Source organism: Balaenoptera ricei, chromosome 11 (assembly GCF_028023285.1).
Source record: "Balaenoptera ricei isolate mBalRic1 chromosome 11, mBalRic1.hap2, whole genome shotgun sequence".
Taxonomy (NCBI): domain Eukaryota; kingdom Metazoa; phylum Chordata; class Mammalia; order Artiodactyla; family Balaenopteridae; genus Balaenoptera; species Balaenoptera ricei.
Genome location: NC_082649.1, coordinates 76,224,043 through 76,249,042, shown reverse-complemented (window position 1 = coordinate 76,249,042; position 25,000 = coordinate 76,224,043). Strand labels below are relative to the sequence as shown.

The 25,000-nt window shown below is 37.2% G+C and overlaps 1 protein-coding gene across 8 annotated transcripts in view; it reads left to right on the top strand.

Annotated features, from left to right (window-relative positions):
• The window catches only part of CFAP20DC (CFAP20 domain containing), a 291,020-nt gene that overhangs the window by 137,552 nt on the left and 128,468 nt on the right, over window positions 1–25,000 (top strand). For all 8 annotated transcript variants that reach the window (XM_059940068.1, XM_059940072.1, XM_059940067.1 and 5 more), the window contains exon 7: window positions 3,880–4,017. In XM_059940068.1, the coding sequence (XP_059796051.1) occupies window positions 3,880–4,017 (138 nt within the window). The remainder of the gene's footprint in view (window positions 1–3,879; window positions 4,018–25,000) is intronic.

The window sequence follows — 25,000 nt, the reverse complement described above, 5'->3', positions numbered from 1 at the left end:
TGGGAGCAAAGACATCAACAAAAACTACCATCTGGTTGTGTTTGGATGCTACATGAGCAAATCTGTCAGCTTTCTCATAGCTTTCTCCTTCATATACCATTGCCATTCTGAACTAACCATTCCAGCCAACATTATGTTCTTTCAGATGTGTTAGCAAAAGCAGTTTAAATTCGATCGTATCATTTTTCAGATGTTAATCAAGCAGTCTGCACGTTTCCATACACAGTTCCTTCCCGAAGATAGAACTTGTCTGAAAGAACAAGGTAGACAGGCCTTGGTCCCTTAGTATCTGATTGCCAGCTTGATTTGTTATTTGCCCTCTGGGGAGAAAGATGTGCTATCCAAATAAAATGTGCATGCAGTACTTTTCAGGATATAGCTGAACAAAGAACAATCAGAGAAGAAAAATGCAAGACTGGACAGCTGCATTTAATCTAGATTGGCTGTTTAAAAGGGGCTTTTGTTCATGACCATTTATTAAGCACCCCCTTTGAACCAGGTGTTGTAGTAAAGATATCATTGGGATTCTCTTACTATTCTGTTTGGCAGAATTATCTTTCTTCCACTTCCTAGAATGCTCCAAAGTCTTTCTGCCTTCAGTCTTCAAATGCTGTTTCCTCTACCTGAATAACTACTTATCCTTTATGACTCAGCTTAAATGTCTCTTTCCCTAACACCCTGTGATGTTGGATTCCCCCATTGCTTCTTTTATAACATCTTGAACTTTTCTTTCAGAGCACTTAACACAATTGTAATTTAAATATTTGTGGTATAGGGGCTTCCCTGGTGGCGCAGTGGTTGAGAATCTGCCTGCAAATGCAGGGGACACGGGTTTGAGCCCTGGTCTGGGAAGATCCCACATGCCGCGGAGCAACTGGGCCCGTGAGCCACAACTACTGAGCCTGTGCTCTAGAGCCCGCGAGCCGCAACTACTGAGCCTGCGCATCTGGAGCCCATGCTCCGCAATAAGAGAGGCCGCGATAGTGAGAGGCCCGCGCACCGCGATGAAGAGTGGCCCCCGCTTGCCGCAACTAGAGAAAGCCCTCGCACAGAAATGAAGACCCAACACAGCCATAAATAAATAAATTAAAAAAATAATAATAAAAATATTTGTGGTATAACTTGTTTCATATTCTCTGCTAGGTATAAGCTTCAGTAAGGCCGACACAGAGTCACTCTGGCTCACCACTGCATTCCCAGCCACTAGATGAGTGCTTGGCACATAGTAGAGGCTCAATAAGTATTTACTGAATGATAAAATGAGTAAATGAATGATACAGGCAGACCATGCCCTCTAATACTCACAGTTCAGCACGATTTAATTTTTATGTAGGATCTATGCTGTTTTCAGAATTAATCCTTATTTTTAAATTAAGCTGTAAATGCTTAAAAAATAAAATAACATAACCTGGTAATTGGGCCGGGAGAAGGGGATTGTTTAGTGGGGAGATGAGTTAAGTTCTATTTAGGTCTATCAGAACATCCAACTACCAGGTTTAAAGCTCCTTCATAGTTTGGGATCGCAAAAATGAAACTAAGGCCCCTTTCCTCTTTCTCACAAATGAGACTTTCTCCACAAAGTCTCAAAGTTTGACAGTCAGTAGTTGCTGAATGATTAGGCTGTATTTTAAAATAGTAAACCAGTAGTTTTTTTTCTTGAATTTCTTCTTTTATTGCAGGTTTTATACTGCCCACAGTTTTCCTCAATGAATAATCCAATAGATAGTGAGACGTTCTGAGAGCAAAGAGAGAGTAGATACAGAGAAAGAAAAAACGTCGCAGAGGGGATTTGAGCCTTTTAATGTGAAATCTGATTTGCATGTCAACCACGTTCCTGTAGGATTCAGATTAGAGTTTTGTAATAATCTCTGCCTTGTTCTATCTTTCATAAAAGCTTATGGAGTTTTGGTTACCAGAATTTGCTGTCTGTCCCTTGTTAGTTGGAAACTCAGCTTTTCTTTTGGATACAGTTAAAACTTTGTATGACATTATATATCCACACAAGCCCTATGAGCTAAAATTTCCATGATTTCTCTTCATAGGATTCAGAATCTTATTAGCCTACAGAATTCTCTTCCTCTATTAATATAAAATCTTAGTTTATCAATATTGGCATTGATGTGGAAATTATCTTTTTCTGCCTCAGAGAAGTCTGAAATGACATGTCAGATATACATCTGGAGTTAGTCTACTTATTTTCCAAAAGTTTTCTATTTTGAGAATTCATTTACTCAATTACTTTACTAAATGTCGATGACAAATAAGAAATGAATGGACAAAGAATACCTGAAAACTAAGATTTGTAAACCCAGTGGCATTTGTAATTACTGGAGCATTAGGATACTTAGAAACCATGACACTGCTGATAAGCATTTAAGTTTTTAGCTAAATGATTCATTTTCCTTTTCAAGATTAGGACATTAAGATCTAATTAGGGAATTGCCATGGCTTGGATGTACAAAAACCTAACATCATTTGCCTTTATATACATGGTTAGAGTTTATACATACCTAAGGATGTTTTTGAGGGATGAATTTGGTTGAATTTTTCTTACTACTCACATTCACATATACACACACCAAATTTTTCCACTAGATTCTAAAAATAGAAACTCTTTCCTAATAAAAATTAAACACAAATTATTCTAAGAAGAAAATAAAAACTATGCTTAAGCTAATCGTGAAAAGTTATTTTACATTTTGGTATATTTCCTTCTAGTCCTTTTGCCATTCATACATTTTATTTAACAATTTTCTAAAATCGTTAAGTTGAGATAGAGTTTTGGATACGTTACTTTCATTTAACTTCCTATCTTGAGCCTTTCCCATATCATCAAGCTATCTTCATAAATACAATTTTCTGTGACTCTTTACTGAAAATTCCAGTTGCTTCATTTTTCAGAAATTATAAACACTTATTTACATAGATCTTCATCTGAGTTTCTGATTTGCTTACTTTAGAATAGATTCATAAAGTGAAATTACTGAGTAAAATGCCATGGACATTTTTAAGACTTTTGATGCACACAATAAAATTGCTTTTTGGAATGCTAATAGCAACTTAATTCCTACTTGCTACATATGACAAAGCTTAATATCTTTGCCACAAAATAGATCATATAAATAACTTTTTTAAATGCTCTAAAAGTAAAATGGGTTAAGAACATGAATAGAAAATCTACTATAATGAAAACTTAAATATCCATATAAACATATATGAACAATATTAAATCTCATTGGAAATACAAACTATAATAATGAAAATACTATTTTAATTAAACTATTTTTTTCTTTGAAAGTATTTGAAGGTAGGATGTTAACATTAGGGGAAGCTGGGTAAAGGGTATATTGGAACTCTGTACTATTTTTGTAACTTTTCTGTAAGTCTAAAATTATTTCAAAATAAAAAGTTTAAAAATTGACTCATATAATGGCTCTAGGTGCTTATTCGGTAATGTCATTGTACTTATCGATCTTGTATAAATGAGCCAGTGTACTCCCAGAAACCTTTCTTGGAGCATACCTAGCTAGTTCTTCTTTCGAGTACCACTCTAGTATTAAAAAACAAATATAAAATGTTTCCAGTCAGTGCTCTCATTTATTGCAGAAGTCTCTGAACCTGTTCCATATGTTAAGTACTCTATCTCATTTAATCCTTTCTACAGTCCTAGAAAGTGAACATTAAAATTATCATGCTCATTTTACAGATGAGAAAACCAAGCCTGTAAGGTTGAGTAACTCATCCAAAGTTACACTCTAAAATGTTTTAATTTAATCAGTTTCATTTATAAGATATGTCCATTTGGCAGAAATGGCTTACATTTGGAGAATGAATGGTAGTCTTTATTTCCAACTGGATATGGTGTTCCCTTTCCAACAGATGAACCTACAGACATCATTCCACGAAGCTGCCAACTCACGACAGATGTTCCACAAGTCACACAGCTGCTAAACATGACTAAACTCTGCCAAACTGAAATAAAATTTGGAGGTCATCCTCTAAGTTCAGCAGAATCAGGTATGTACTCAAGTATCTAAATTATAAGCATGTTTATTTGTAAGACCAAAAAGGGGTGGGGGGGGTGGGGAGGGTGGAACAGCCTTGTGACGATGCTTTATAGCTTGAGGTTAAATATTAAGTCACTTTAACATCAACTCAAGTCAGTGATAAGTCATTATTTTAAATTTCTCTTCTAGCAACTAAAATATCTTCTCGATTTTTACACGATAAGTCAAACATCCTGGGTTCTTTCTCTCCTTTTCCTATATGCTTCCACGCCCTGCCAGTTATACCTCCCAAACGTCTCTCAAATCTGAACCTATTGCTACTTTCATTGTTAAGGTCCCCACTGTCACTCACCTCACCCTCCCAGTTAATCTTCACATTGCTGTCAGATTTCTCTTTCTGATAATAGAAATAGAAATGTGATCGTGTCACTCTTTGATTAAAGACTTTTAATGCCTTTCCCACTATGTTAAAGACAAAATGAAAAAACCCTTGGGAACTCACACAAAGCCAACCTCCTCTATTCCACACTTACTCCACAGTTTCATCTCCAGACCCTTTCTCTCATTTCCCATGTGTTAATTTCTGACCACTCTCTGGGCTTTCATATGTTTGTATTTTGGGATTGCTGTTTTGTTGGCCTAAAATGGCTTCTTTGCCTTTCTGCCTGGAAAAAACTCCCAATTCATCTTTCTAGATCCAACTCAAATGCCACATCTTCTATTCTAACAAGCATTGTTCTCCTCTTTTGATGGCTTTTTTTTTTCTTTCTTTTTTTTTTTTTTTTTGCAGTACTTTTTAATTAATATGTCTGCATTCCCCAATTAAGCGTGACTTCCTCCAAAATGGCACTGAACCTCATTCTTCTATATCCCTAGCATCTAACACAGTGCTTGCCATATATTAGGTCAGGGGCTGCAAACTCATATTACCACAGAAGCCAGTCAGAAAACATAAATGAGTAGAGAGGGCTGGATGCCTGGATATTTGACCCAGAGAAACATTTTCTACTTCTACAGTGAGCCCTATTGGGAGTGGAGGGGGGCGGTTAGGGGAGAGGCGTGAGATAGTGCTTCAAAGAAGTTGTTCTCTAGTATTGAAACAGTAATACTAACAGCTATGCAAATGATACAATACATGGCAATTGACACTCAGCCTCTGTGAGAGAGCTGTAGGGAGTGGTGAGAACTACAGCAAAGTGGATTCTCCTTTTCAGTCTAAAAGGGGCACCTGCAGTTCAGTTCTAGCCAACTTTTGTCTTGCAAGAACACAGGCCCAGGCTTGCCAGATCTTTCATTCTTTTCAAGAGGACCTTGGTATCCCAATGTTTACGATAAGTCTCCCAATTTTAAAGTATTATCTAAACTCTAAAATTTTTTGAAAACACTCTGTGGGCCAAAGACAAAATATGCCAGGGCTGCCAGTTTTCTACGTTTATAATAGATACCCATAGCTATTGACCAAATGAATGAATAGTACTTACAAATCAAGAAACCTGTTATTCAGGTGAGTGGTTCTCAACTTCCTATATGTTAGAATCACTTGGGACATTTAAAAAATAACTGATATAGAAAAGAAGGAGAGAAGATGGCGGAAGAGTAAGACGTGGAGATCACCTTCCTCCCCACAAATACATCAGAAATACATCCACATGTGGAACAACTCCTACAGAACACCTACTGAACGCTGGCAGAAGACCTCAGACCTCCCAAAAGGCAAGAAACTCCCCACATACCTGGGTAGGGCAAAAAAAAACAGAGACAAAAGAATAGGGACAGGACCTGCACCAGTGGGAGGGAGCTGTGAAAGAGGAAAGGTTTCTACACACCAGGGAGCCCCTTCATGGGCGGAGACTGCGGGTGGCGGAGGGGGGAAGCTTCGGAGCCACGGAGGAGAGAGCAGCAACGGGGTGCGGAGGACAAAGCGGAGAGATTCCCACACAGAGGATCGGTGCCGACCAGCACTCACCAGCCCGAGAGGCTTCTCTGCTCACCCGCCGGGGCGGGCAGGGGCTGGGAGCTGAGGCTCGGGCTTCGGAGGTCGGATCCCAGGGAGAGGACTGGGGTTGGCTGCATGAACACAACCTGAAGGGGGCTACTGCACCACAGCTAGCCGGGAGGGAGTCCGGGAAAAGGTTTGGAACTGCCGAAGAGGCAAGAGACTTTTTCTTCCCTCTTTGTTTCCTGGTGCGTTGGCAGACGGGATTAAGAGTGCCGCCTAAACAAGCTCCAGAGACGGGCGCGAGCCGCGGCTATCAGCGCGGACACTAGAGATGGGCCTGAGACGCTAAGGCTGCTGCTGCAGCCACCAAGAAGCCTGTGTGCAAGCACAGGTCACTATCCACACCTCCCCCCCCGGGAGCCTGTGCAGCCGCCACTTCCAGGGTCCCATGATCCAGGGACAACTTCCCTGGGAGAACACACGGCACACCTCAGGCTGGTGCAACATCACGCTGGCCTCTGCCGCCGCAGGCTCACCCCGCATCTGTACCCCTCCCTCCCACCGGCCTGAGTGAGCCAGAGCCCCCAAATCAGCTGCTCCTTTAACCCCATCCTGTCTGAGCGAAGAACAGATGCCCTCAGGTGACCTACACGCAGAGGCGGGGCTGAACCCCAGGAGCTGTGTGAACAAAGAAGAGAAAGGGAAATCCCTCCCAGCAGCCTCAGAAGCAGCGGATTAAATCTCCATAATCAACTTGATGTACCCTGCATCTGTGGAATACCTGAATAGACAACAAATCATCCCAAATTGAGGAGGTGGACTTTGGGAGCAACAATATATATATATTTTTTCCCTTTTTCTCTTTTTGTGAGTGTGTATGTGTATGCTTCTGTCTGTGATTTTGTGTGTATAGCTTTGCTTTTACCATTTGTCGTAGGGTTCTCTCTAGGGTTTGTTTTTCTTCTTTTTTTCTTTTTTTTTTTTTTTTAGTATACTTTTTAGCGCTTGTTATCATTGGTGGATTTGTTTTTTGGTTTGGTTGCTCTCTTCTTTCTTTTTTTTTTAATTACTTTTTTAAAAAATTTTTAATAATTTTTTATTTTTTAATTTAATAACATTTTATTTTATTTTATCTTCCTCTTTCTTTCTTTCTTTTTTTTCTCCCTTTTATTCTGAGCCGTGTGGATGACAGGCTCTTGGTTCTCCAGCCAGGTGTCAGGGCTGTGCCTCTGAGGTGGGAGACCCAAGTTCAGGGCATTGGTACACAAGAGACCTCCCAGCTCCACGTAATATCAAACGGCGAAAATCTCCCAGAGATCTCCATCTCAACGCCAAGACCCAGCTCCACTCAACAACCAGCAAGCTCCAGTGCTGGACACCCTATGCCAAACAACTAGCAAGACAGGAACACAACCCCACCCATGAGCAGAGAGGCTGCCTAAAATCATAATAAGGCCACAGACACCCCAAAACACACCACTAGACGTGGACCTGCCCACCAGAAAGACAAGATCCAGCCTCATTCACCAGACCACAGGCACTGGTCCCCTCCACCAGGAAGCCTACACAACCCACTCAACAAACCTTACCACTGGGGGCAGACACCAAAAACAATGGGAACTACGAACCTGCAGCCTGCGAAAAGGAGACCCCAAACACAGTAAGTTAAGCAAAATGAGAAGACAGAGAAACACACAGCACATGAAGGAGCAAGGTAAAAGCCCACCAGACCTAACAAATGAAGAGGAAATAGGCAGTCTACATGAAAAAGAATTCAGAGTAATGATACTAAAGATGATCCAAAATCTTGGAAATAGAATGGAGAAAATACAAGAAACGTTTAACAAGGACCTAGAAGAACGACAGAGCTAACAAACAGTGATGAACAACACAATAAATGAAATTTAAAATTCTCTAGAAGGGATCAATAGCAGAATAACAGAGGCAGAAGAACGGATAAGTGACCTGGAAGATAAAATAGTGGAAATAACTACTGCAGAGAAGAATAAAGAAAAAAAAATGAAGACAATTGAGGACAGTCTCAGAGACCTCTGGGACAACATTAAATGCACCAACATTCGAATTATAGGGGTCCCAGAAGAAGAGAGAAAAAGAAAGGGACTGAGAAAATATTTCAAGAGATTAGATTTGAAAACTTCCCTAATAGGGGAAAGCAAATAATCAATCAAGTCCAGGGAGCACAGAGAGTCCCATACAGGATAAATCCAAGGGGAAACACACCAAGATACATATTAAACTATCAAAAATTAAATACAAAGAAAAAATATTAAAAGCAGCAAGGGAAAAACAACAAATAACATACAAGGGAGTCCCCATAAGGTTAACAGCTGATCTTACAGCAGAAACTCCAAGCCAGAAGGGAGTGGCAGGATATATTTAAAGTGATGAAGAGGAAAAACCTACAACGAAGATTACTCTACCAAGCAAGGATCTCATTCAGATTCGAAGGAGAAATTAAAACCTTTACAGACAAGCAAAAGCTAAGAGAATTCAGGACCACCAAACCAGCTTTACAACAAATGCTAAAGGAACTTCTCTAGGCAGGAAACACAAAAGAAGGAAAAGACCTACAATAACAAACCCAAAACAATTAAGAAAATGGTAATAGGAACATACATATTGATAATTACCTTAAATGTAAATGGATTAAATGCTCCAACCAAAAGACGTAGACTGGCTGAATGGAAACAAAAACAAGACCCGTATATATGCTGTCTACAAGAGACCCACTTCAGACCTAGGGACACATACAGACTGAAAGTGAGGGGATGGAAAAAGATACTCCATGCAAACGGAAATCAAAGAAAGCTGGAGTAGCAATTCTCATATCAGACAAAATAGACTTTAAAACAAAGACTATTACAAGAGACAAAGAAGGACACTACATAATGATCGAGGGATCAATCCAAGAAGAAGATATAACAATTGTAAATATTTATGCACCCAACATAGGAGCACCTCAACACATAAGGCAAATGCTAAACAGCCATAAAAGGGGAAATCGACAGTAACACAATCATAGTAGGGGACTTTAACACCCCACTTTCACCAATGGACAGATCATCCAAAACGAAAATAAATAAGGAAACACAAGCTTTAAATGATACATTAAACAAGATGGACTTAATTGATATTTATAGGACATTCCATCCAAAAACAACAGAATACACTTTCTTCTCAAGTGCTCATGGAACATTCTCCAGGATAGATCTTATCTTGGGTCACAAATCAAGCCTTGGTAAATGTAAGAAAATTGAAATCGTATCAAGTATCTCGTCCGACCACTACGCTATGAGACTAGATATCAACTACAGGAAAAAATCTGTAAGAAATACAAACACATGGAAGTTAAACAATACACTACTTAATAACCAAGAGATCACTGAAGAAATCAAAGAGGAAATCAAAAAATACCTAGAAACAAATGACAGTGAAAACACAACAACCCAAAACCTATGGGATGCAGAAAAGCAGTTCTAAGGGGGAAGTTTATAGCAATACAATCCTACATTAAGAAACAAGAAACATCTCAAATAAACAACCTAACCTTACACCTAAAGCAATTAGAGAAAGAAGAACAAAAAAACCCAAAGTTAGCAGAAGGAAAGAAATCATAAAGATCAGATCAGAAATAAATGAAAAAGAAATGAAGGAAACGATAGCAAAGATCAATAAAACTAAAAGCTGGTTCTTTGAGAAGATAAAGAAAATTGATAAACCGCTAGCCAGACTCATCAAGAAGAAAAGGGAGAAGACTCAAATCAATAGAATTAGAAATGAAAAAGGAGAAGTATCAACTGACACTGCAGAAATACAAAGGATCATGAGCGATTACTACAAGCAACTCTATGCCAATAAAATGGACAACCTGGAAGAAATGGACAAATTCTTACAAAAGCACAACCTTCCGAGACTGAACCAGAAAGAAATAGAAAATATGAACAGACCAATCACAAGCACTGAAATTGAAACTGTGATTAAAAATCTTCCAACAAACGAAAGCCCAGGACCAGATGGCTTCACAGGCGAATTCTATCAAACATTTAGAGAAGAGCTAACACCTATCCTTCTCAAACTCTTCCAAAATATAGCAGAGGGAGGAACACTCCCAAACTCATTCTACGAGGCCACCATCACTCTGATACCAAAACCAGACAAAAATGTCACAAAGAAAGAAAACTAGAGGCCAAAATCACTGATGAACATAGATGCAAAAATCCTCAACAAAATACTAGCAAACAGAATCCAACAGCACATTAAAAAGATCGTACATTATGATCAAGTGGGGTTTATCCCAGGAATGCAAGGATTCTTCAATATATGCAAATCAATCAATGTGATACACCATATTAACAAATTGAAGGAGAAAAACCATATGATCATCTCAATAGATGCAGAGAAAGCTTTTGACAAAATTCAACACCCATTTATGGTAAAAACCCTCCAGAAAGTAGGCATAGAGGGAGCTTACCCCAACCTAATAAAGGCCATATATGACAAACCCACAGCCAACATCATCCTCAATGGTGAAAAACTGAAACCATTTCCACTAAGATCAGGAATAAGACAAGGTTGCCCACTCTCACCACTATTATTCAACATAGTTTTGGAAGTTTTAGCCACAGCAATCAGAGAAGAAAAAAAAATAAAAGGAACCCAAATCGGAAAAGAAGAAGTAAAGCTGTCACTGTTTGCAGATGACATGATACTATACATAGAGAATCCTAAAGATGCTACCTAGCTCTAGAAAACTTCTAGAGCTAATCAATGAATTTGGTATAGTAGCAGGATACAAAATCAATGCACAGAAATCTCTTGCATTCCTATACACTAATGATGAAAAATCTGAAAGTGAAATTAAGAAAACACTCCCATTTACCACTGCAACCAAAAGAATAAAATATCTAGGAATAAACCTACCTAAGGAGACAAAAGACCTGTATGCAGAAAACTATAAGACACTGATGAAAGAAATTAAAGATGATACGAATAGATGGAGAGATATACCATGTTCTTGGATTGGAAGAATCAACATTGTGAAAATGACTGTATTACCCAAAGCAATCTACAGATTCAGTGCAATCCCTATCAAACTACTACTGGCATTTTTCACAGAACTAGAACAAAAAATCTCACAATTTGTATGGAAACACAAAAGACCCCGAATAGCCAAAGCAATCTTGAGAAAGAAAAACGGAGCTAGAAGAATCAGGCTCTATGATGTCAGACTATGCTACAAAGCTATAGTAATCAAGACGGTATGGTACTGGCACAAAAACAGAAATATAGATCCATGGAACAGGATAGAAAGCCCAGAGAGAAACCCACGCACATATGGTCACCTTATCTTTGATAAAGGAGGCAAGAATATACAGTGGAGAAAAGACAGCCTCTTCAATAAGTGGTGCTGGGAAAACTGGACAGCTACATGTAAAATAATGAAATTAGAACACTCCCTAACACCATACACAAAAATAAACTCAAAATGGATTAAAGACCTAAATGTAAGGCCAGACACTATTAAACTCTTAGAGGAAAACAGAGGCAGAACACTCCATGACGTAAGTCACAGCAAGATCCTTTCTGACCCATCTCCCAGAGAAATGGAAGTAAAAACAAAAATGAACAAATGGCACCTAATGAAACCTAAAAGGTTTTCACAGCAAAGGAAACCATAAACAAGACAAAAAGACAACCCTCAGAATGGGAGAAAATATTTGCAAATGAAGCAACTGACAGAGGACTAATCTCCAAAACATACAAGCAGCCCATGCAGCTCAATATCAAAAAAACAAACAACCTAATCCAAAAATGGGCAGAAGACCTAAACAGACACTTCTCCAAAGAAGATATACAGATTGCCAACAGACACATGAAAGAATGCTCAACATCATTATTCATTAGAGAAATGCAAATCAAAACTACAATGAGATACCATCTCACACCGGTCAGAATGGCCATCATCAAAAAATCTACAAACAATAAATGCTGGAGAGGGTGTGGAGAAAAGGGAACCCTGTTGCACTGTTGGTGGGAATGTAACTTGATACAGCCACTATGGAGAACAGTATGGAGGTTCCTTAAAAAACTAAAAATAGAACTACCTTACGACCCAGCAGTCCCACTACTGAGCATATACCCTGAGAAAACCATAATTCAAAGAGTCATGTACCACAATGTTTATTGCAGCTCTATTTACAATAGCCAGGACATGGAAGCAACCTAAGTGTCTGTCAACTGATGAATGGATAAAGAAGATGTGGCACATATATACAATGGAATATTACTCAGCCGTATAAAGAAACGAAATTGAGTTATTTGTAGTGAGGTGGATGGACCTAGAGTCTGTCATACAGAGTGAAGTAAGTCAGAAAGAGAAAAACAAATACCATATGCTAACACATACATATGGAATCTAAGAGGAAAAAAAAAATGGTCATGAAGAACCTAGGGGCAGGATGGGAATAAAGACGCAGACCTACTAGAGAATGGACTTGAGGACACGGGGAGGGGGAAGGGTAAGCTGGGACAAAGTGAGAGCGTGGCATGGACATATATACACTACCAAATGTAAAATAGATAGCTGGTGGGAAGCAGCCTCATAGCACAGGGAGATCAGCTTGGTGCTTTGTGACCACCTAGAGGGGTGGGATAGGGAGGATGGGAGGGAGGGAGACGCAGGAGGGAAGAGATATGGGGATATATGTATATGTATAACTGATTCACTTTGTTATAAAGCAGAAACTAACACACCATTGTAAAGCTATTATACTCCAATAAAGATGTTAAAAAAAATAAGAAATAAAATAAAAATAACTGGTATAAAAGACATCTTTTTTCCTAATGTCTATGCTTTACCCCTAGAGATTCTGATTTAATTGTCCTAGGCTGGATTTTTTGTTAACTTCTCCAGCAATTCTGACATGCAGCCAGGGTTGAGAGCCCTGAATGAGAGACTAGATCACTTATCCCCACAAAGGTTTTGTGGGTCAGATGACACTCATACATACTGAAGTAATTCAGAGGACGGTCAAATAGGACAGTTATGGAGGAAGAAGTAGATCTTGAAGCTATTCAGTAAATACTCATGTAAGTATTTATAATAAATAAAGATTTATGGAAGTGTAAGATGGTGCAGAAGAGTGAGCAAAGACAAGGAGACAGCAAAATGCATGGATGAGTTTCCTGAGGGATCAATAACAGGAATGGCCTCTGAGCAGGAGGGCTGTGTTGAAAGACTATGAGAAGAGTGTGCCTTATATTCCTAAAATAGAGAAATTATAACTTCTTTATTAGGAAGTTGAACTTGACGTCAGGCTTCAAGATGAATTTTTAAGTCAAGTGAGACCAGAGATTAAGGATTACAACTAAGATGTCTTTGCAGCCATCTAGGCATAAAATGACTAGTGGCTGTGAAAATGGAAAGTGATGACCCTGAGAGAAACCACAGTGGGGAAACTGGCAGGTCTTATTGGTTCTCAGATAACAGATGGGGAAGGGAGAGTGGTCAAAGTTTGAGAGAGGTCAAAGTAGAAAGAGGAGAAAGGAGATAACCATGATGAGATGAATGAGTGGCAAAAACAGACTCACTTTTACTCTTTCTATGTTTATCCACTATTCATTTATTCTTGGTGTATTTTCTGTATGTAAATCCGCATCAGCATCATATGTCCTAAATTGTATATTCCTAGAGAATTGGGACCATTTTATAACTTTTACAGTATAAACCCTGGGAGAGGATTTTGTGTAAATAGGCACTACATTTTTAAACCCTGTATTATGAAATTTCCAAACTTACAGAAAAGTAGAGAGAATACATAATGAACCCCCCCCCATATTCCCATCACCTTCCACAATTGCCAATTTTAGGCAAGAATTTGTGATAGCAGTGAGGACACAGGTAGTGAGAATTTGTGTATTTATTATATACACTATATTTAGATAGAGAGGGAGGGAAAGAGAATATATACAATCTATGTTCTTTACAGAACCTTTGGAAAATACCTGTATATAAAAGGATGAAAAAGTTCTCACTACCCAGATAGCCACTGTAAATACCTCAGGTCACAGTTCAATCTTAATGGAAGATTCTCCACAGAATACAATGAGTAAGAGTGTTTTCGGTAACCAAACACTCTGTCTGTATCTAATAGGCTGTGATAGCTTTCCATAACAGAAATGACTGAAGAGCCTATCAGGTAACTCTTTACAGTTGTAAATGCTCTTTTTTTCTTCTGTCTCTCTAGCTTAATGTTTTAAGAATTGTGTCTTTAAATGAAACTATAAGTCTATATCCAGATATTTTAAATGTCTTTCTTTTTAAAGTTCAAGGACACTTATAATGCCAGAGAGTAAAGAGAAATTTGAATAAATATTAAATGCATCATTAACTCAATATTATAATTAAACAAACTTTTTCATAGGCTGTGTTTGATCCCACCTTGTAGAAGAGGATATTAGTGCATATTTTGCAAATTCCATAAATGGGCTTTCAGCATAAGGATAGTCAACTTGAGTCATATATACAGAAAATTAATAATCACCATCAGAAAGCATATTCTTCTGTCCTGTGAATCTCAATTATACTTATATTCATTTATAACCCTAGGGTTTATGATTATTCCTCTGAAGTAAATCTCATTGCACATGTACAGCAGCTAAGATTACATAAACATACATCGAACTCTGTAGTTCTCTTTCTACAAATACTGTTTTTTTTGTTGGGTTTTTTTTTGGCTGCTTTTGGTCTTCGTTGCTGCGTGCGGGCTTTCTCTAGTTGCGGCGAGCAGGGGCTACTCTTCGTTGCAGTGTGCAGGCTTCTCATTGAGGTGGCTTCTCTTGTTGTGGCGCACAGGCCCTAGGCACTCGGGCTTCAGTAGTTGTGGCACACGAGCTCAATAGTTGTGGCTCGTAGGCTCTAGAGTGCAGGCTCAGTAGTTGTGGCGCACAGGCTTAGTTGCCCCGCGGCATGTGGGATCTTCCCGGACCAGGGCTCAAACCCGTGTCCCCTGCATTGGCAGGCGGATTCTTAACCACTGCACCACCAGGGAAGTCCCTCTACAAATACTGTTCAATTGCTAATTTTGACATTTGTAGGCTTTGAACCTTACTATAAGTGATTATAATAAAAATTACTGTTCTCTGTGTGAGAGATTTTATGTGAAAGGTGTAGCTAATGACAAATGCCCAAGGACAGACTTTTTAATCATGGAAAAGCCAGGAGGTATTTCTTCATTTGAACTATTTGTTTTTGTGTCTTTCTAAAATATGGACTCCCCATGGTGAGATTTGAATTGCATGAAAAGTGACTGTGTGTTCTTGTAACTTACTTACAGTACTCATGTAAATTGTGATATTTAATTATAAATGCACGAATTAAGAGATCCCAATGATGCTGCTACAGAAGGAAGTAGCCGCTTCCTGTGGATGCTTTCTGGCATGTTCACCCAAGCTAAAAAGGAAACTTTGAAACTTCTGTTTTAGAGTTCATTTTTTTGAATGCTGTATAACTTGATCAAGAGCATTTAATGAAATTAATAAAATAATTGTGTTTCCAAAAAGTCAATGTTACCACACATTAGCACTGTTCACTTTGTCAATTCCCAGTGCACGTCAGTTAATGACTGTTAGTCTGCAGAGGACTGCAGACTCTGATGATCTTATTTTCATTAATGGGACCCCACTTTAACTGAACTAGTGAATCAGATCTGGTTATTGAAGTTGAGCATGCAGCTACTAATCCAAGTTGCAGTGGTCCACTAAGCACAAATCAAAACTAGTAATTTGCTTCATTGTTGCTTTTGTTGTGGTCATCCATTTATAGTGCTTGGAGTCAGTCTATTTATCTCTTGTAAAAATTAAAAAAAAAAAAAAAAGATACACACACAAACGTGAAACCACCACAATCAGGAGAGTGAGCATATTCATCATTCCCAGAGGTTTCCTCATAATCTTCATAATCCCTTCCTCCCAACCCCATCCTCACTGATCTGCTATCTCTCATTATAGATTAGTTTGCATTTTCTAGAATTTTATAAGTAGTAACACTTTATATTCAAACCAGCGGGTATTATATCCAGTACCAATGAGTGGTATCTCATTGTGGTTTTTGATTTGCATTTCCTTGATAATTACTAATGATGAGCATCTTTATGTTCTTATTTGCCATCCCTGAATCTTCTTTGATGAAGCATCTGTTCAACTCTCTTGTCCATTTTTAAACTGGATTCCTTATTTTCATATTATTGAGTTTTGAGAGTTCATTCTATATTCTGGATATAGGTCCTTTTTCAGATATATGAATTGTGAATATGTTTTTCCAGTCTGTTGCTTACATTTTATTCTCATAACAATATCTTTTGAAGAGAAATTTTTAACTTGATCAAGTCCAGTTTATCAAATTTGCTTCTGTGGATTGTGCTTTTGGTGACATATTTAAGAAATTTTTGCCTAATCCAAGGTTATGAAGATTTTGTCTTATGCCTCCATGTAAAAAAAAAAAAAATTACAGTTTTAGGTTTTACATTTAGGTCTATGATCCACTGAATTAATTTTTATATATAGTATAAGATATAAATCCACATTTTTGGTTTGGGGGCCTTTTTTTTTTTTTTTTTTAATTTAGATATCTAGTTGTTCTAGCCTTTGCTAAAAAGTGTCCTTTTCTCCACATCATTTCCTTTGCACCTTTGTCAAAAATCAGTTGTCAATATACTTGTGGTTATATTTCTGGTCTTTTTATTCAGACTCTTTATTCTCTTTATTCTGTCTCATTTATCTATTTGCTTTTATGCCAATACCATGATTTTTATTACTATATGTTTATAAGTCTTGCATTCAGCTAGCATGAGCCTTCCAGTTTTGTCCTTCTTTTTCAAAAATTATTTTAGCTATTATGGATTCTGTGCATTTTAGTATAAATATTAGAATCAACATATGAATTTCTGCCAAAAAGACCTGTTGGGAATTTGATTGGGGTTGTGCTGCATTTATAGATCACAATTTGGGGAGAATTGACATCTGAACAATATTGATTCTTCCAATTTCTTTTTTTTAGGTTTTCTTTAATTTCTCTCAGCAATATTTTATAGTTTCAGGGTACAGTTCTTTTATAACTTTCCTCAGATTTATCCCTAAGTATTTTATATCTTTTGATACTACTGATAAGTGGTAAGTTTTAAAATTTCTATTTCCAATTGTTTGTTGCTAGTGTGTAAAATACATTGAAATTTTGTAAATTGATCTAGTATCCTGCAACTTTGCAAAACTTATTTACTACTAGTAGCTTTTTGTGGATTCCAGTAGACTTCCTACATAGATGATTATGTTGTGTGTGAACAAAGACAGTTTTACATTACCAATCTGAATGTCTCATTTCTTTTCCTTGCCTGATTGCACTGGCTAAGACCTCCAGTACAAAGTTTAATAGAAGTGGCAAGAAAGGATAGCCCTGTCTTATTCCTGATCTTACTGGAAAGGTATTCAGTCTTTAATGATTAAGTATGATGTTAGCTATTGAGATTTTAATAGATGTCCTTAATCATGGTGAGCAAGTCCCTTTCATCACTAGTTTGCTGACAGTTTTTGTCAGGAATGGATGTTGGATTTTGTCAAATGCATGTTCTGTATTTATGAGATCATCATGTTTTTTTTTTCTTTTTTAGTCTGTTAATACAGTGAATCACATTGATTGATTTTTTAATGTTAAACCAACCTTGCATTTCTGGGGAAAACCCTGCTTGGTCCTGACACAAATATCCTTTTACTCTATTGTTTGATTCAACTTGTGTTCGTAAGGGATTACTGGACTATAGTTCTCTTTTTTTATAATGCCTTTGTCTGCTTTTGGTATTAGGGTGAAGCTGGCCTCATAGAATGAATTGGGAAATATTTCCTCCCCCTTTCCCCCACTCCTTAAAACTTTTTGAAAGAATTTGTGTTAAATTGGTATTATATCTTTCTTAAATGTTTTGTGGAATTTATCAGCATGAGAAAGTTTTTATAACCTGTAAATTCAATTTCTTTAATAGATAAAGAGTTTTTCAGGTTAACTATTTCTCTTTGAGTAAGCTTTGGTAATTTGTGTCCTACAGGGAATTTGTCCAGTTCATCTAAGTAGTTGGATGTATTGGTATAAAGTTGTTCATAATGTTGCCTTATTATCTGGAGAATCTATAGTGATACCACTACTATTCCTGATGTTAGAAATATGTATCTTTGCTCTATTTTCCCTGGTCAGTCTAACTAGAGGTTTATCATTCTTACTGATCTTCCCAAAGAACAAGCTTTTGGTTTCATTGATTCTTTCTACTGTTTTTCTATATTGTTTCATTTATTTTCACTTTGATCTTTATTATTCCTTTCTTCAGTTGTTTTGGGTTTCATTTGCTCTCCTCTTTCTATCCTTAAGCTGGGAATCAAGGTCAATGATTTCAAACTTTTCTTTCTCTAATATAGCCATTTAGTGCTAGAAATCTCCCCATAAGTGCTGCTTTAGCAACATCCCACAAATTTTGGTATTGTATTTTTATTTCATTCTGTTCTAAATATCTTCTAATTTTATTTTTCATTTTTTCTTTGATCCATGGGTTACTTAGGAGTTAAGTGTGTTACTTAGTTCCCAAACATTTGAGATCTTTCTGTTATTGATTTATAATTTAATTCCAGTGTGACTTGAGAAAATAATTTATATGAAGTGAATTGTTTTAAATTTGTTGAGACTTGTCCTGAATAGAGTCTATCTCAGTAAATGTGCCATATGCTCTTGGTAAGAATGTAAATTTTACTGTTGTTAGGAGTATTCAATAAATGTCATTTGGATTAAGTTACTTAAAAAAAAAAAAAAACTAGTAATTTGCTTAAAAATTAGGAGGTAGTTCTCCCAAGTGCCCTCCTTTCCACAGCAGCAGTCTTACTGGATTTTTACTTTTTAAATGAAGAGAGACTGACACCCGTATCTCCTAACTCAATCGCAAACAGATAAAGGATCTAGCAAAACCATGAAATAGTAATCTAACCATAGTTGGCATTGGTGAGATCTTTGTTAGAATTTCTTCTTTGGGTTGTACGTTATGAAAGCAAATTTCAAATCAAGCAGCAAAATCTACTGTAAAGTAGAACCTTAAAAAAAAAAGAGAGAGAGATTCTGACTTCAGGAAAAAACAAGACACTCTAATTTCTTCTTTCTAAACTCAGATTTTTGGTAATCCTTGTCTTAGGATTGTTGGTTAAAGAAATGCCACAATTAAAAAATGGGCAGAAGACCTGAATGACATTTTTCTTAAAAAAAAAAAAAAAGTTTGTAATTAAAGTACTTTGCATAGGATGTGCACTCTCAAATTAGCCGCAGTTTGCCCCACGTTCTACATGTGCCTGCTTGTCACTTATATGTTACCTGCCTGGCATTCAAGCCACTTCATTTTGTCCCTCCCCTGCTTCCACCACCACTTTCTTCCCTCTGGAAAAGATTATTACAGCATTATATTCCATTCTTGATTCCTCATGAACCCCATTAGTCTTCATCAAATACATTAATTATCATATTCATAAAGTTCTCGTACTTATCCAAGTAATCACTATTAGACCCACTTTTCACATAGCAAAACAAAAGTTTTTAATTAGATAGCTTTACAGAACTGCACAGAGAATAAATAGTGGACAAGGAAAGAATCCCCTGCAGTGCCCTCCTGGACCACCAAAGGCAGTATCATGTGTGGTGAAAAGAAGGCAGGCGCAAAGAGGCCTTGGGCATTTGGATTCTGAGACCCTACTCTAAGTGGACAGATCTCTAAACATCAGGAGCCTCAGTTTCTTCATCTGTAGAGGTGGAATAATATCACACAAAGTGACTGGAAATTTCATAGAGATCATGTACGTATCATCATATCCGTCATCCTTTAGATCTCAGATTGAATGTCATTTCCCTCACCCTAAAGACTAGATACCAGCCCCCTGTTAAACACACTTTGAACCTTCCCTTCATAGCTCTCACCACAATTGTAATCATTTAGTTATTTATGACTTACTTGCTGTAATATCTGTCTTCCCTGTGAGACCCAGAGTGCCTTGGAGGAGGTGATGTGTCCACCTTATTCCCTATCTTATTCAGTACTTAGAGCAGTGGTTGCCCAGACTAGGTGCCCAATCACTAATGAAAGAATGGGTGAATGAAGGGATAAATGATTGTGAATGGACTTCATAAACTGTTAAATGCTATTCAAGATGGAAGGTATTAATAGCATATTTACTAAGCATTTACTCCCTACTAAGCACAGTATTTAGCATGTTACATGCATTGTTTCATATAATCTAACAAAAATGCCTTGACTTAAGTACTCTTATTATCTCAATCTTATGGATGAAGAAAGTGAAGCTTAGAAAGTTTAAATACCTTGTCTAAAATAATATTGCTCTACTAGATCAGTCTTTGTGTTTTTGACATTCCTTATAACAATGCACATATAATAAAATAAAAATTAATCCAATTCAAAATCTGGATTCTGGTAGCAGGTTTAATTCTGATTCGATCATTAGATAATAGATGTAAGTCTTGAGCATGACCCCTGAATGATTAGAGTTGAAAATTCAGCAGGTTTTTCTGGTTAAACTTTGAAAACCTTGCAAACTTAAATGACTATAATAGTTAGAACATTGTATCTTGAGACAAAAATGAATGTTTATTATTCTAAAAGACAATTAGAGAGCAGACCCTCAGGTTTTATAATCTAACTACAAAGGCTATACCCCTCAGTAAAATAGCAAAATAATTAATGGTAACATCTCTGACCTACACCAAGTTCATTTTCCACAAACTCAAGAAAATGAAACGCCTAGAGCATGACTTTAATCTAATCTTGATTTTTAACCTTATATTATATATATTGATATCAGGTCTTAAAAGAACTCCTTTTAGAATTCAAAAGGCATGCATTTCTGCTTGTAGTTTTCTTTCATTAAGATTTTTCTCATTATAGAAACTTCATCCCTTCTACTTTTTATTTTAGAAACCAAAGGTCTAAGTTACTTTTCCTTGTAGGTTTTAATTAGGACCCTATTATCGTGGATACATAGCATGATACATGTTTATAGACATAATTATGACAATTAATATGATTATAAACAGAATTATTAAAGTGAAACAGACTTTAAGAATGTGTATGTGTTAATTGTACTAATAAGTTTTAAAAGCCTGCTAATTAAAGAGATACTAAATAGTGGATTATTGTACACTTTGCTTGGTGAAAACAAGGTATACTAAACTTTGTAAAATTTAAAAAATAGATTTCAATTTAAACACACAGTGGTAGATTGCTCTTTAAAGAAATCCTATAGTAGATCCTCTTATAAAATACAGAATAACATCTTACTTTCTGTGATTCAAGGAATTATATCATATCAGGTTTAGTTGTAGCTTTAATACCCATTGACTATCCAAGAGATGAGTCAATGACTCTTGACTGCTAAGCAAGAAATTCCTCTAAGAAGTTCAAGGTATTTAGGAATTTTCATTTTTTAAATAGCTATGAACTATTTAATAAATTCATTTTGTTGAAATTATAGCTGGAACTGTGTCAGTATGATTTTTTTAAATACTCCCCCAAAAGTCTTCCTTTTAATCTTTGATACTGTCCACAATTTTGGTGAGATTTATCCATTGTCTACCATATGCTATGCTGGGCTCAGCAGATGAGTATACGTGCAGTACCAAAAAAATGGTCTTTCTACTCAAAGAAACTTAAATTGTTTGGGGGCAACCTGTATATAGATGAAGAATATGAAAAAACATCAAGGAAACTGACCTAGTACAATGTTTGAACAGAAAGATATGCCCACAAGCCAAATGATTCCTGTGACTGGAAGTTTAAACAAAAAAAAAAAGAAGAAGAAGAAAAAGGCTTCTATTCTGGTACTGAAAATTCCCATGTAGGCCTATGCCATGTCCCATACATACCTTCAGGACTCTCAGTGGCTATTTCTTTCTGGGAAAATCCACATTTGAGAACAAAATCAGTAATCTAGAATTTGTTTTATTTGGTCACAGAAGGTACAAATGATGGGTCTGTAATAGATTTTTCCAACTGGCCTGGAATTTGAGTGTCATTTCTTTCTATTGCTGATCCTGAGAGACTAACAATGTTTTGTTGACTCCAAATGGATATTTATAAATGACTGAAAAAGATGCAGATGCACACATAGCCAAGTCTATTTGCTAACATTAGGAAATTTCACATGTAAGCTGAGTAGGCATCTGATTGTGGTGCCATAGCACTGCTGCTGTTGAAAGCCACACAGTTCATGTAAATATCAATGTCTTGGTCATTGTTGACCCTTCTCTCTCATCCTCCACATCCTGGCAGTTGTCCAGTCCAGTCTGCCTCCTCAATTCACACATAAATGTCTCAGGTGGATTTTTCTTAAAAATAAGTTTTAATAGTAGTTAGAAATACGTAGTCATTTAATCCAACTTCCCTTCTGACCCATTATACTTTATGATTCATTCAGTTTGCTCAGCGAAGGATCTATTGCTCTGTGTCAAGCACTAGGCTAGCAATTCAGGGGTGACAAAGTAGACCACTGAGTTTATATCTACTGAGGTATACACTATTAGAGAATCCCATAAACATATATGAAAGTGCAATTCTGACAAGTTCTGTGAGGGAGAGCTTATGGGACTACCTAAACTGGTTACTGTAATCAGAGAGGTCTGGGAAGACTAGTCTGAGGAAGTAATACATGAGCTGAAACATAAAGGCCAAGAGGGGAAGGAAGATCCTACATGGGGAACAGCATGTACAAATACTCTGATAGAGAGGAAGAACTGAGGAGACCAGAGCAGAAAATAGAGGGTGTTAAGGTTGAACTGAAGCCAGAACATGCAAGTTTTTGTAGGTAATGTTAAGGGCTTTCTTCTTAATCTTAAGGGCAGCAGGGAAGCCATTGAAAAGTTTTAAGTGAGGAAAAGGAATGATTCAATCAGACGTATGTTTATATAAGACCGTTCTGGCTTCATTTTGGAGAGAGCATGGGACAGGGAGCCACAGTGGAACATGGGGGATCACTTGAGAGGCTTTGTGATCATCCAGAAGAGGGATGATGGTCGCTTAAATTACGGTGCTGGTGGAGGAGGTGGAGACAAGTGGATCTGGATTGGATATGGAGAGGATGGAGGGAGGTGTCAAGGATGACATCTAGAGTCTGGCTTTTCAACCGGAATGGTTGATGGTGCCATTCATTAGACCAGGTTTTCAGTTGGAGGTGTCTTCGAGACATTGAGGAGGAGCTGGTCAAGAAGGCCACTGTATACGAGAGGCTCTCAGAAGAGAGGACTAGGCTAGAAATAGAAATTAGAGAGTCATCTAATATGTGAATCTGCCTTATAATATCCAGAATAGCTTTCCAGACTTCTGGTTGAACATCTTCAAAATGACAGAAAAGTCACCACCACAACAACCAGACATGCTTTAATTAAAGAAAGATGTTCCTTATGTTAGACTAAAAGCTTTTTTTTAATTAATTTTTATTGGAGTATAGTTGCTTTACAACGTTGTCTTAGTTTCTGCTGTACAGCAAAGTGAATCAGCTATACATATACATAGATCCCCTCTTTTTTGGATTTCCTTCCCATTTAGGTCACCACAGAGCACTGAGTAGAGTTCCCTGTACTGTACAGTAGGTTCTCACTAGTTATCTATTTTATACATAGTAATGTATATATGTCAATCCCAATCTACCAATTCATCCCACACCCCTCCTTCCCCTCTTGGTATCCATATGTTTGTTCTCTACATCTGTGTCTCTCTTTCTGCTTTGCAGATAAGTTCATCTGTACCATTTTTCTAGATTCTACATATAAGCAATATTATATAATATTTGTTTTTCTCTTTCTGACTTACATCACTCTGTATGACAATCTCTAGGTCTATCCACGTCTTCGCAAATGGCACAATTTCATTCCTTTTTATGGCTGAGTAATGTTCCACTGTATATATGTACCACGTCTTCTTTATCCGTTCCTCTGTTGATGGACATTTAGGTTGCTTCCATGTCCTGGCTATTGTAAATAGTGCTGCAGTTAACATTGGGGTTCATGTATCTTTTTGAATTATGGTTATCTTCGGGTATATGCCCAGGAGTGGGATTGCTATGTCATATGGTAGTTCTACTTTTAGTTTTTTAAGGAACCTCCATACTGTTCTCCATAGTGGCTGTAACAATTTACATTCCCACCAACAGTGCAGGAGGGTTGCCTTTTTCTCTCCACACCCTCTCCAGCATTTATTGCTTGTAGATTTTTTGATGATGGCCATTCTGACCGGTATGAGGTGATACCTCATTGTAGTTTTGATTTGCATTTCTCTAATAATTAGTGATGTTGAGCAGCTTTTCATGTGCTTCTTGGCCATCTGTATGTCTTCTTTGGAGAAATGTCATTTACGTCTTGTGCCCATTTTTGGATTGGGTTGTTTGTTTTTTTGATATTGAGCTGCAGGAGCTGTTTGTATATTTTGGAGATTAATCCCTTGTCAGTTGCTTTGCTTGCAAATATTTTCTTTCATTCTGAGGGTTGTCTTTTCATCTTGTTTATGGTTTCCTTTGCTGTGCCAAAGCTTTTAAGCTTCATTAGGTCCCATTTGTTTATTTTTGTTTTTATTTTCATTACTCTAGGAGGTGGGTCAAAAAAGATCTTGCTACGGTTTATGTCAGAGTATGTTCTGCCTCTGTTTTCCTCTAAGAGTTTTATAGCATCCTGCTTTACATTTAGGTCTTTAATCCATTCTGAGTTTGTTTTTGTGTATGGTGTTAGGGAGTGTTCTAATTTCATTCTTTTACATGTAGCTGTCCAGTTTTCCCAGCACCACTTATTGAAGAGACTGTCTTTTCTCCATTGTATAATCTTGCCTCCTTTGTCATAGGTTAGGTGACCATAGGTGGGTTTATCTCTGGGCTTTCTATCCTGTTCCATTGATCTATACTTCTGTTTTTGTGCCAGTACCATACTGTCTTTGTGCCAGTACCATACATATTGTAGCTTTGT